Source organism: Entelurus aequoreus, linkage group LG16 (genome assembly GCF_033978785.1).
Source record: "Entelurus aequoreus isolate RoL-2023_Sb linkage group LG16, RoL_Eaeq_v1.1, whole genome shotgun sequence".
Classification (NCBI taxonomy): Eukaryota; Metazoa; Chordata; class Actinopteri; order Syngnathiformes; family Syngnathidae; genus Entelurus; species Entelurus aequoreus.
Window position 1 is genome coordinate 37266334 of NC_084746.1, and position 11840 is coordinate 37278173.

Below are 11840 nucleotides of genomic sequence, written 5' to 3' on the forward strand. Positions count from 1 at the left end.
GGAAGTGTAGAAGTATGAAGGACACCTACGATACAGTGCTCTGGCTGAGTCTACAATGCCGATGCAGCAGCTGCACTATGGTATCAGAGATCTCCCGGTATCGCAGTCCGTACAGGTAAGGCGCGAAGGCCCTCGGCAGCAACATGAAGACACACATGTTGACCGTGCTCAACCACACTCGAACATCTTGGCTGACGTCTTGGCTCTGAAACAGGAGGAGCTCCAGGGTGAAGACGAAGCCGGGCAGGAAGTAAAGCAGCAGCAGAACCCCGTGGGCCAACAGCGTGACCCTGGCTCTGGAGAAGCGGTTCTGCCAGATGCCCTGGGTCCTGGTCACCATGTAGAGGCGGATGTAGCAGTAGAAGATGAGCACGGCGCAGATCACCGCGGCGACAAAGAAGTAGATGTGGATCCCCGCCATGTTTTTGGCCTGCAGAATGCCCAGGGAGACGAGGACGAGGCACACGGCCATCTTCTCCTGCGGGTTCCCTCTCTCCACCTCCATGACCACGAACAGGGCGAGGGGGTACATCGCCGCCAGCAGCCACGCCCCCAGCAGGATTCTGCGGGCGCGGGCGGGCGGGAGGAGGTGGCGGTAGCGCAGCGGCCAGCGCACGGCGGCGTAGGTGTCCACCACCATGAGGGTGACGGTGAGGATGGCGCAGCAGTACGCCGTGACGGTGACGGCGGTGACCAGCTCGCACAGCAGCCACGGCACCTCGGCCCGGGCGGCGTTGAGGACGGCGGTGAGCAGGTTGATGGTGAGGAAGAGCATGTCCGCCGCTAAGGTGTTGGCCACCAGCAGGTAGCGCGTCTCCTGGCGTAAGGCGCGGGACACCAAGATGCACGCCATGAGGACGGGGTTGACCAGCATGGTGGCCAGCGTCACCATGGTGGTGGGGATGAAGAAAAAGTCCAGGTGCCACCTTCGCAAGCTCGCCAGCCACTCCTGCGTCAGGTTGGCGATCAGGAGGGGCTCGGCCATCTTGTCTTGCTGGAAGTGTCGACTTCTTCCTCCAACAGCTTCCTGTTGATCAGTACTCATCAACAATATTTCACGTTGAATATTAAACTAATAGAAAAGTAAACACACGTACTCATCTTAGCTAATCTAATCTTCTATGTCACAGGTGTCAAACTCAAGAAGCGGGGGCCGTATTAGGCCCGTCAACGCTTAGGAATATATGCATCAATGCATATTTTTGTACTAAATGTATTTGTTCTTTCCATTTTGACAAACAACTATATTTATGCACTGCATGGAATGGCACACCTTTTAAATGCTAATATTGTGCAATATTGCAACAATTAATATATTACCATAGTTTCCACACATTTGTATTTCCATCCATCCATTTTCTACCGCTTCTCCCTTTTGCAGCTGGAGCCTATCCCAGCGGCATTCGGGTGGAAGGCGGGGTACACCCTGGACAAGTCACCACCTCATCACAGGGCCAACACAGACAGACAACATTCACACACTAGGGCCAATTTAGTGTTGCCAATCAACCTATCCCCAGGTGCATGTGTTTGGAGGTGGGAGGAAGTCGGAGTACCCGGAGGGAACCCACGCAGTCACGGGGAGAACATGCAAACTCAACACAGAAAGATCCCGCGCCCGGGATTGAACTCAGGACCTTCGTATTGTGAGGCACATGCACTAACCCCTGTACCACCGTGCTGTCCACACATTTGTATTTGCTAAAATAAAATAAATACTTGAATATCTGCTTGACTTATGGTTCCAAAGCAAGTTATTTATCGAATTGTACAATGTAAAAAGGACAATAGATATTATGTTAAAAATTACGATGTTTTTTTTTTTTTTTACAGCATATTCAATTGAAAACTAATTTCAAAAAAACTACCACCGTTTTTACTAAAAAATGTTGCTGACTACGCTGCCTTTTTTTACTCTAAAATCTACAGTTGTTGTTACTGTAAATAGAAAAATGGTACCACATTTATTTTACGACAGTGGTGTCAAAGTCGAGGCCCGCGGGCCGGATCCGCCTGCTGCTGTTATGCACGCACCAATAATCCATCAGTGTTGGTGCTAGGAATTTTCAAAATGGGGTCCCAATGACCCCATCAAGTCATAACAATGGGGTTCCACAGTAAATCTTTGGGGTCCCACTTTTTTGTAAGTGTTTTGAAAGCGTTTTTGTGTTTTGGAAAAAGGTTGTCATAAACGTTAATTCATTAAAAAAATAATACAAAAGAAAACACATTGTTATGCATATGTAAATGTATTCAGTTATAAACATTCATTCACTTTCTTCTTTCCTTCATGGATCTAAACTTTACTGCTGCCAGTATTTATTTCTATATTTTTATTGTAATATTTTCAGAATGTGTTTGTTCTATTTTTGGCCAAAGTAAGACAAAGAAAACAATCTGAAGTTGTCTTTATTTTTGAGTTTTAATGCCATGATTTTAATAGTCCGTGTGCACAGATTTTCCTCCATGTGGCCCCTGAGCTAAAATCACTTTGACACCCCTGATTTACGGTAACAAACTGGCAGCTCAGTTGCCAGAATAAAAAAATAACTGTTGTACTGTTTTTCTATTTACAGTAATATGTTGAACAAACTACCTTGAATTTTACAGTAAGATTCTGGCAACTAAGCTGCTGGTATTTTACCTAAAATAACTGTGGTACCATTTAAAAATGGTAAATAAACAGTGGGTACTTTTTTCCCCCCCATCTACTGTAATATGTTTAAAAAATGTGTAGATTTTACATTTAAAAAATGGTGACCAGAATTTTACTGTGAAATATACAGATTTTTTTTTTTTTTACAGTGTACGTAAAAATCTATATTTAATAATAAAATGCATAGGCAAATCCATAAATGATTCACTGTTAAAAAGCGGCCATAACTGCGATGTGGCCCTCAATAAAAAACAGTTAGACATCCCTGTTCTATGTCAATTAGAAGCATTGCTTGAAAATATAAATCAGAACAAACACTTGGAGCTTTACTGCACAGTCCTCACTATAATATGCAGATAAAAACTACTGGATCAATAGTTTCCAGTCAGACTTATTGACATATTATTGAAAGTTCTTACCTTACGTCCTCCATGTGTGTGGCACATCCATTAAGGCAGGAGTCTTGTGTAAATCACCAGGTGTTTTTCTGCCGCCTGTCCCTTATCTCATGTCTTCTTTGTTGACTCCTACAAAACATTCTGGATGTGTGACAAGACTATTACCACTTGGTGGTCACGTAGCAACAGGGCGGAACTTTTCCACCATTAGGTGCAAGCCGCACGTATTCTTGTACACTCATTATAAGGCAAGTTGTGTGATTTTTGGACTGTTTTAAATTAAACCTCTGGAAATATTTATGTACCTCACCTTTGTTGTTTTTTATTTGACTTACTTTCAATTGTTAATTATGTGGTAGGGTCTGACAAAAAGTATACCTACATCAGGTCACAGACTGACAGTTTGGTGAAACTATATCACTCAAGGCCCGCTCCACCTCATTTTATATGATCGAAAAAGCCTGGAAATAATGTGTCAATACCTTATTTTCTTTCTTTCTAAAAAGGTATTAGGGTTTTTTTTCCCAGTTTGACAGGAAAAAAAATAGTGTCCAATATTGCAACAAATATTTTATCTAACTTTTTTGGTCTAAATCCAAATAAATACTTAAATATCTGCTTAACTTATGAATTCGAAGCAAGTTATCCATCAAATTGTACACTATAAAAATGACCAATAGATTTTACTGTAAAATTTAGGGAGTTTTTTTTTTTTTTTTTTTTACAGCATATTACTGTAAGTTGAAAAAAACCCGACCAATGTTTGTTTTTTTTGCAGTAAAATTAAGTCAACCGAGCTGTGCCCACACCAAGGAGGGTGAACCAGAGGAAAGCTGCTGGACCGGATGGCGTACCTGGACGTGTAGTAAAGACCTGTGCAGACCAGCTGTCTGTTGTCTTTACCAGGATTTTCAACCAGTCCTTGTCCCAGTACATCGTCCCACCCGGTCTAAAGGCCTCTGTTATTGTCCCACTGCCAAAAAAAACTGCAGTAGACAGCCTGAATGATTACTGTCCAGTGGCACTTACACCAATCATTATGAAGTGCTTTGAAACTCTGGTTCGGGGGGCACATCACCTCAAATCTGCCACCAGCATTGGACTCTCACCAGTTTGCGTACAGGGCCAACCGATCTACAGAGGATGCTATCGCAACAGCCCTCCACACTGCTCTGAGCCACCTAGAGCAGCAGGGGAGCTATGCAAGGCTACTCTTTGTTGATTTTAGCTCTGCGTTCAATATCATCCTCCCCCACAGACTGGTGCCCAAACTGACGGGGCTGGGACTGTCTTCCTCCATCTGCCACTGGATCCTGGACTTCCTGACAAATCGCTCTCAGAGGGTGAGAGTAGGTTCCCACCTCTCAGCATCAGCACCGGCTCCCCACAGGGCTGCGTGCCAAGCCCCCTACTCTACACCCTCTACACTCATGACTACACCCCTGCTCATGCCAGCAATACCACTATTACATTTGCAGACGACACCACAGTAGTGGGACTCATTTCAGGGAGGGATGAGTCTGCCTACAGAAATGAAGTGGAGCGGCTGACTGGGTGGTGTAAGGAAAACAACCTGGTCCTTAACACCACCAAGACGAAGGAGCTGATCATGGATTTCCGGAAGAAAAAACGATAAACATCCAACCACTGTACATCTATGTGGAAAGGGTCTCTAACTTCAGGTTCCTGGGGATCCAGATCGAGGAAGACCTGTCGTGGAGTGCGAACACTTCAGTGACCATCAAAAAGGCACAGCAGAGACTTTACTTTCTGAGACTCCTCAAAAAGAACCACATGTCACAAAAACTGCTTGTGTCCTTCTATCGCTGCTCAATAGAGAGTGTGCTGACATACTTCATGTGTGTATGGTATGCCAGCTGCATAGCGGCAGAGAGAAACGCACTCCAGAGGCTCATAAAAATTGCCATGAAGATCACTGGCTGTTCTCTCCCCTCCCTAGATGAACTGTACAGTGCCAAGTGCCTCAAAAAGGCCCAAAACATCATAAGGGACCCATCCCACCCCGGACATAAACTTTTTGAACTGCTGCCCTCGGGCAGGAGATACAGGACAATAAAATGCCGGACAAACACTTTTAAGAACACTTTTTACCCGAGAGCAATAGTGTCGCTGAATACAAGACAAGAACGACTGTGCATGTGAGCTGTGTGCTTGGTATTTTTATGTATTTTAATCTATTTATCTATGTTTTTGTGTTATTATGAATTTGCACTAAATTAGTTTGTGCTTACAATTTTGTTGTACAATGTACAATGACAATAAAGATATATTTTATTCTATTCTGTCAGGGTTTTTTTTTACTGTAAAATCCACGGTTGATGATTTTATGGAACCACATTTTATCATGGTAAAAAACTGGTAGCTGAGTTGCCAAAATTAAATTAAACAGCGGTACCGTTTTTCTATTTACAGTAATATGTTGTAAAAATAATAGTTACAGTAAAAGTCTGGCAACCAAGCTGACAGTTTTTTTCTGTAAAAAACTGGTAAAATCTACTGACTTTTTTTAAAAACTCTTTACGTAAAATTTTTTTATATAATCAAATTCATAGGAAAATTGCTGCTCAGTGGCCTTGTGGTTAGAGTGTCCGCCCTGAGATCGGTGGGTCGTGAGTTCAAACCCCGGCCGAGTCATACCAAAGACTATAAAAATGGGACCCATTACCTCCCTGCTTGGCACTCAGCATCAAGGATTGGAATTGGGGGTTAAATCACCAAAATGATTCTCGGGCGCGGCCACTTCTGCTGCTCACTGCTCCCCTCACCTCCCAGGGGGTGAAAAAGGGGATGGGTCAAATTTCACCACACCTAGTGTGTGTGTGACTATCATTGGTACTTTAACTTTTAACTTCATGAATTATTTATAATTACAAGCGACCTTCTAATGGCAGCCATGACTGTGGTGTGGCCCTCAATGATAAGTTTGACATCCCTGTGCTAGATGAAGGTGCAGGATTTTTTTTCCCCTTTACTTTTGTTAGGACTGTACAATATTTTGACATATTTAAATGAAATGATCAGTGTCAGAAATGTGACTTGAATATAAGTCAGGTGTAAGTAAGAAAGTAGTATTTTCAGCCTCGTGTAATAAAAGGTTATAGGTTAAAAGTATCAAGTATTCTCATCAATTTGAGTTTTGTTGGTGAATTGAATAACTTTATTTGATTAGGACAATGCATATTGATCACAGTAAATGTGCCATAATATTACTATTAAATAGCCATTTTTTCCAAGTCTTTAAATACCATTACAATTGTAATCTTGTCAAATAAATAACAAATGTGGGTTCTCCATTTACATTGTGGTAATATTTATTGATTCTCTTAACATGTAAACTTTATTCCTGCAGTTTTTTGTTATTTTTCTTCTGTGTGACCTTGACCGTACTTACAAGAATGAAGTCCTAATATTTCAAGAATAAACGACAGAGAAAGGGAGTTAACGTTTAGTCACATCAAAAGCATCAGTTGAACGTGCAAACTTATATTCTTCACAAACTATACTTGCGTGTAACCTTATTCTACTTAAATATTTATCTCCTCTTTTTTCTTTTCCTGTAACTATCCTTGTCTTCAAAGTCGTCTTCCTCCTCGTCCTCCTCCTCCTCGTCGCTTTCTGCTTGCATGTCGCCGTGGTGACGCTCCTCTTCCTGCCACTCTCTGGCCATCAGTCTCTGAAAGACGTCATACTCCTCCGATGACGCCACCTGGGCCACCAGCGTCAGGAAGGTGTCCAGACTCACGTTGAGGATGCTGTCCAGTTTGGGGTTAATGATGGTGGTCTGGCCCTTCTTGTCGGGGGTCTGGTACAAGCCCCGGCGCTCCAGAAAACAGTGACGACAGCGCAGCTCGTCCAGGGAGAAACTAAACAATTTGTTCTTGACCATCTCTGATTGTTTGACGCCCATTCGGAAGTAGACATACTGTGGAAACATGGTGGTGCGTGGGTAAGAAGACTCCATACCATTGACTCTCAAACTGTGGTACATGTTACCCTGGTGGTAGGCAGGTTTTACTTGGTGCAGGAAAAAAACATTAAGTATATGTGCAGCTAAATATAATCATTACAATGCACATATACAGTCGTGGTCAAAAGTTTACATACACTTGTATACTTTTGACCCAGCATATTTGGTCACATTTTCAGTAGGCCCATAACAAATTCATAAAAGAACCAAACTTCATGAATGTTTTTTGTGACCAACAAGTATGTGCTCCAATCACTCTAGGATAAAAAAATAAGAGTTGTAGAAATGATTGGAAACTCAAGACAGCCATGACATGATGTTCTTTAGAAATGTATGTAAACTATTGACCACGACTGTATATAATTTAGATTTATTTATTTATGAAAGAGAGGTTTTTGTTAACAAGTTAAATGTGTTTAATGATAATACAAGCATGTTTAACATTCCTGTCTTTCACGAAGACAAGAATATAAGTTGGTGTATGAGCTGATTCTGATGACTTGCATTGATTGGAATCAGACAGTAGTGATGATAACGTCCACATTTTCAAATGGAGGAGAAAAAAAGTCCTCCTTTCTGTCCAACACCACAAGAAAGTGGTTGCTTTTTGCCATCTTATTTGTCCAGCTTCCAGACTCCTTTTTATACACTTTACAAGGAATACATTGGTGGCAAACTCCGTAGCTTGCTAGGTTGTGCACGCCAGCTTTCTGAGACTCTTATTTTGTTAGCGCAGGCAGGATGAAACAGCGCTTTTATTGTGAAGACAGGAACTGTGCGGTCGGTTTTTAGCCTTCATCTTCATCTTTCTTGTCATCTCACAAGACCCCCGGGTGCCGTGAATGTCAATCAAGTGACGTCTTGGTGAAGATTGATAATCATTCATATTTAGGTCTTTTTTTGTAATACCTGATGAGGCTGGTTCTACAGCACATTAAGGACTATCTCCCCCAAGATTTCAACCCCTACCAGTTCGCATATCGGGCGAACAGATCGACTGAGGATGCCATCACTGTGGCTCTCCACTTTGTTCTATGCCACCTGAAGCAACAGCAGAGCTACGTCCGGATGCTCTTTGTGGATTACAGTTCTGCCTTTAATACAATAATACCGGACATCCTCATCACAAAATTTAACACTCTCAGCCCCCCCTTCACTTGTGCCTGGATTAAGGATTTTCTCTCCAACCGGCCCCAGACTGTTCGACTCGGCCCCCACCTCTCCTCCACCCGCACGTTGAATACCGGCTCCCCACAGGGCTGTGTGCTGAGCCCTTTTCTGTACTGCTTCTACACCAATGACTGCAGTCCGACCCACAACAACTACCTTATAGTGAAGTTTGTGGACGACACTACGGTGGTTGGACTCATCTCAAAGGAGGACGAAGGAGCCTACAGAGAGGAGGTCCGGAAGTTGGCAGACTGGTGCTCAGAGAACAACCGTGCAATGAAGACCAAGGCGATCGTCGTCGACTTCAGAAAACAGAGCCCTCCTCTACATCAAGGGTGAGTGTGTGGAGAGGGTCCACACCTTCCGGTCTCTTGGCGTCCTTATCTCTGACAACATCTCCTGGTGAGAGAACACTACTGCCATCACTAAGAAGGCTCAGCAGCGGCTGCACTTCCTGAGAGTCCTCAAACAACCTGGACTCCAACCTGCTGCTGACCTTCTACCGCTCATCTATCGAGAGCCTGCTGACATACTGCATCACAGCATGGTATGGCAGCTGCACCACTGCACACAGGGAGAGGCTCCAGAGAGTGGTAAAGGCAGCACAACGGATCATTAACTGCCCTTTCCCCTCCCTGACAGACATTTACACCTCCCACTGCCTCAGCAGAGCTACCAACATTATCAATGACAGCTCCCACCCTGACTTTGACCTGCTGCCCTCAGGAAGGCGCTACAGGGTCATCAGGTCTAAGACAAACAGACTCAAGAACAGTTTTTTCCTGAAAGCCATAACCATGGTGAACTCATAGGCACTGATTTTATAGTTTAGCACCTCTCTGTGTGCAATTTTTACTTTCCACCCACAGTCTGAATGCTTCTGTGTGTGTGTGTGTGTGTGTGTGTGTGTATGTGTATATATATATATATATATATATATATATATATATATATATATATATATATATATATATATATATATATATATATATATATATATATATATATATATATATATACACACTACCGTTCAAAAGTTTGGGGTCACCCAAACAATTTTGTGGAATAGCCTTAATTTCTAAGAACAAGAATAGACAGTCGAGTTTCAGATGAAAGTTCTCTTTTTCTGGCCATTTTGAGCGTTTAATTGACCCCACAAATGTGATGCTCCAGAAACTCAATCTGCTCAAAGGAAGGTCAGTTTTGTAGCTTCTGAAACGAGCTAAACTGTTTTCAGATGTTTGAACATGATTGCACAAGGATTTTCTAATCATCAATTAGCCTTCTGAGCCAATGAGCAAACACATTGTACCATTAGAACACTGGAGTGATAGTTGCTGGAAATGGGCCTCTATACACCTATGTAGATATTGCACCAAAAACCAGACATTTGCAGCTAGAATAGTCATTTACCACGTTAGCAATGTATAGAGTGTATTTCTTTAAAGTTAAGACTAGTTTAAAGTTATCTTCATTGAAAAGTACAGTGCTTTTCCTTCAAAAATAAGGACATTTCAATGTGACCCCAAACTTTTTGTGTGTGTGTATGTATATATATATATATATATATGTATACACATATATATATATATATATATATATATACATATATATACACATATATATATATATATATATATATATATATATATATATATATATATATATATATATATATATATATATATATATATATATACATATATATATATATATATATATATATATACACATATATATATACACATATATATATATATATATATAAAAAAAAAAATATATATATATATATATATATATATATATATATATAGTATAATATTTAAACAACACATTCAGAACATTCGTTCTCAGGACTGGACTGTGCACCTTACCTCCTTTTGTACTATTTTTATTTTCTTTCCTTCCTATGTTTTGCATATTTGTAGACTGTCGCACTGATACTGGAGTTGCTTTTAATCTCATTGTACCTGTGTATAGTGACAATAAAAGGCATTCTATTCGATTCTAGTATACAACATGTAAATTACTAATTCAAACACAGGAAGTGCAAGAGGTAGCACATTTTTACACCAAGTACCGCCATAATCTTGTAAAGTTAGACCAATTTTGGTCATTAATTTACGTGATTATTGTTATAATAATTCGTTCTGCTCTTCAAATGTAAACTTCATTACCAAGGGAGCCAGCTTGATACAATACTTTTTTTGTTATCAAGCCAGAAAATAATCAAATTTAGATAAGCAAAGAAGACAATTTGGATTTGTGTCAGAGGTTACAAAGCATATTATTATTAGTTTCCCTGATATCAACATTTAAACTTTTTTCTTTTGCTCATTTTTCAATGGAATTACATTTTTAGAATGTACTGTGCAAGCAATAAAAGAAGCAAAGCGCTATGGACACAATTGCACGTTCATCCGCACCTGGAACTTGTACTGCAGCTGAGCCAGGTCTTCTAGCACCACAGCAGGACTGTCCCTGAGGATGTCCGTCGCCTGCTGCCCTGTGAACAGACACTTCTCTCTGAGGACCATCACCACATGTTTGACAGTCTTCACGGGCACAGTGAGGATGGCAGGGCAGTGGGCCACCACTCTCTGAAGACTACCTATAAACAGAACATGGATGCATTTAGACAAGTGTTAAAAAAAAAGGGGTCATAGACGTGATCTCACCTTCCCTTAAACCGAGTTTGCGCAGGTTGCTGATGCGCTGCTGAAGAAGTGACTCCTTGGTGGTGTAAAGCTCAGGACATTTGCTCAGTAATTTCACCACAGAGGAAGGGTTGAGGCCCAACACAAACAAAGTTGTGAGCGTTGATGAACAATGCTTGGCAGTTGCAGGGTTGATCACGCTTTCATAGATTTCCTCAGCCTGGCTGTCTGTGAAGCCCATGTCAGAAAGACACTGCAGTGACAGCTCTGTGTCTCTCTGAGGGGGAACTGGATCATGGCTGGTTGAACTTGTCAGTAATGACGAACACAACCTAGACTGGACGCATGGACGACGCAGCCACCTCCCTGAGAGATGGGGGCTGAATAAAGACGAGGTGGAATGTCTTATAATCCACCGAAGAACCTGTGGGAAAGTGCCATAGTCAGACGTTAGCACTGCTGGGTGGGCACCACGAAGGTTAAAGCGTTTAAAAGTGCGACGTGCCAGTATTTTCCATCACTATTATATAGAAGAATACAAATAAAAACATACTTATTAGAGAAAAGGCTTTAAACGTGTAGTGGTTTGTTGTATTTACTTACCTGCCGTGAGGGAACGCGAGCGTTCATTTTCCGTCCGTTTTAAATTAACTTCCGTGCATCAACAGCAAAAGGAAAAAGATGTTCCGCCTTGACGCTAGTTTCATTTAATACACAATTCCTTCAAAACATGTTAATTAAAATGAAATATAACAAAACATCCTACGCGTTTTATTAAATAGTTCCAATATTACGTTTATGAATTTAAACCATATGAAGAAAATAGTGAAAAGTGTCGTTTAAGTGACAGTAAAGCATAGTCACTTAAATAGTATTTAACTGTCCTTCGAATAAAAAAGGATTAGCTTTCTAGTTTGTGCACACATTTAGGACTATTATTTATATACAGGAATGCCTTATTTGTAAATGCT

At 41.4% G+C, this 11840-nt stretch overlaps 2 protein-coding genes across 2 annotated transcripts in view; both read right to left on the bottom strand.

The window, feature by feature from the left end:
- Positions 1–991, bottom strand: part of LOC133630930 (probable G-protein coupled receptor 148) — a 1154-nt gene extending 163 nt beyond the window's left edge. Inside the window, exon 1 of the mRNA XM_062022785.1 lies at positions 1–991. This exon is cut by the window's left edge and continues 163 nt beyond it. Coding sequence (XP_061878769.1) covers positions 26–985 — 960 coding nt within the window. The 5' untranslated portion in view covers positions 986–991 and the 3' untranslated portion in view covers positions 1–25.
- A 5287-nt stretch (positions 992–6278) lies between these two features.
- mterf4 (mitochondrial transcription termination factor 4) lies at positions 6279–11579 on the bottom strand. Its single transcript, XM_062023542.1, has 4 exons — positions 11473–11579; positions 10891–11293; positions 10639–10823; positions 6279–6997 (listed from the first exon to the last, which is right to left on the bottom strand). The coding sequence occupies exons 1-4, from the start codon at positions 11497–11499 to the stop codon at positions 6608–6610; spliced, it is 1005 nt and encodes a 334-aa protein (XP_061879526.1). The 5' UTR covers positions 11500–11579; the 3' UTR covers positions 6279–6607.
- Positions 11580–11840: the final 261 nt, after the last annotated feature.

Bases quoted from the DNA above. Each gene is read 5' to 3' on its own strand.
- mterf4 (XM_062023542.1), bottom strand. From the start codon at position 11,499: ATGAACGCTCGCGTTCCCTCACGGCAG. The intron at 10,824-10,890 runs GTGAGATCACGT...TTCTGTTTATAG, and splicing joins CAAACTCGGTTTAAGGGAAG to GTAGTCTTCAGAGAGTGGTG. The intron at 6,998-10,638 runs GTGCGGATGAAC...ATGTTTCCACAG, and splicing joins AGCTGCAGTACAAGTTCCAG to TATGTCTACTTCCGAATGGG.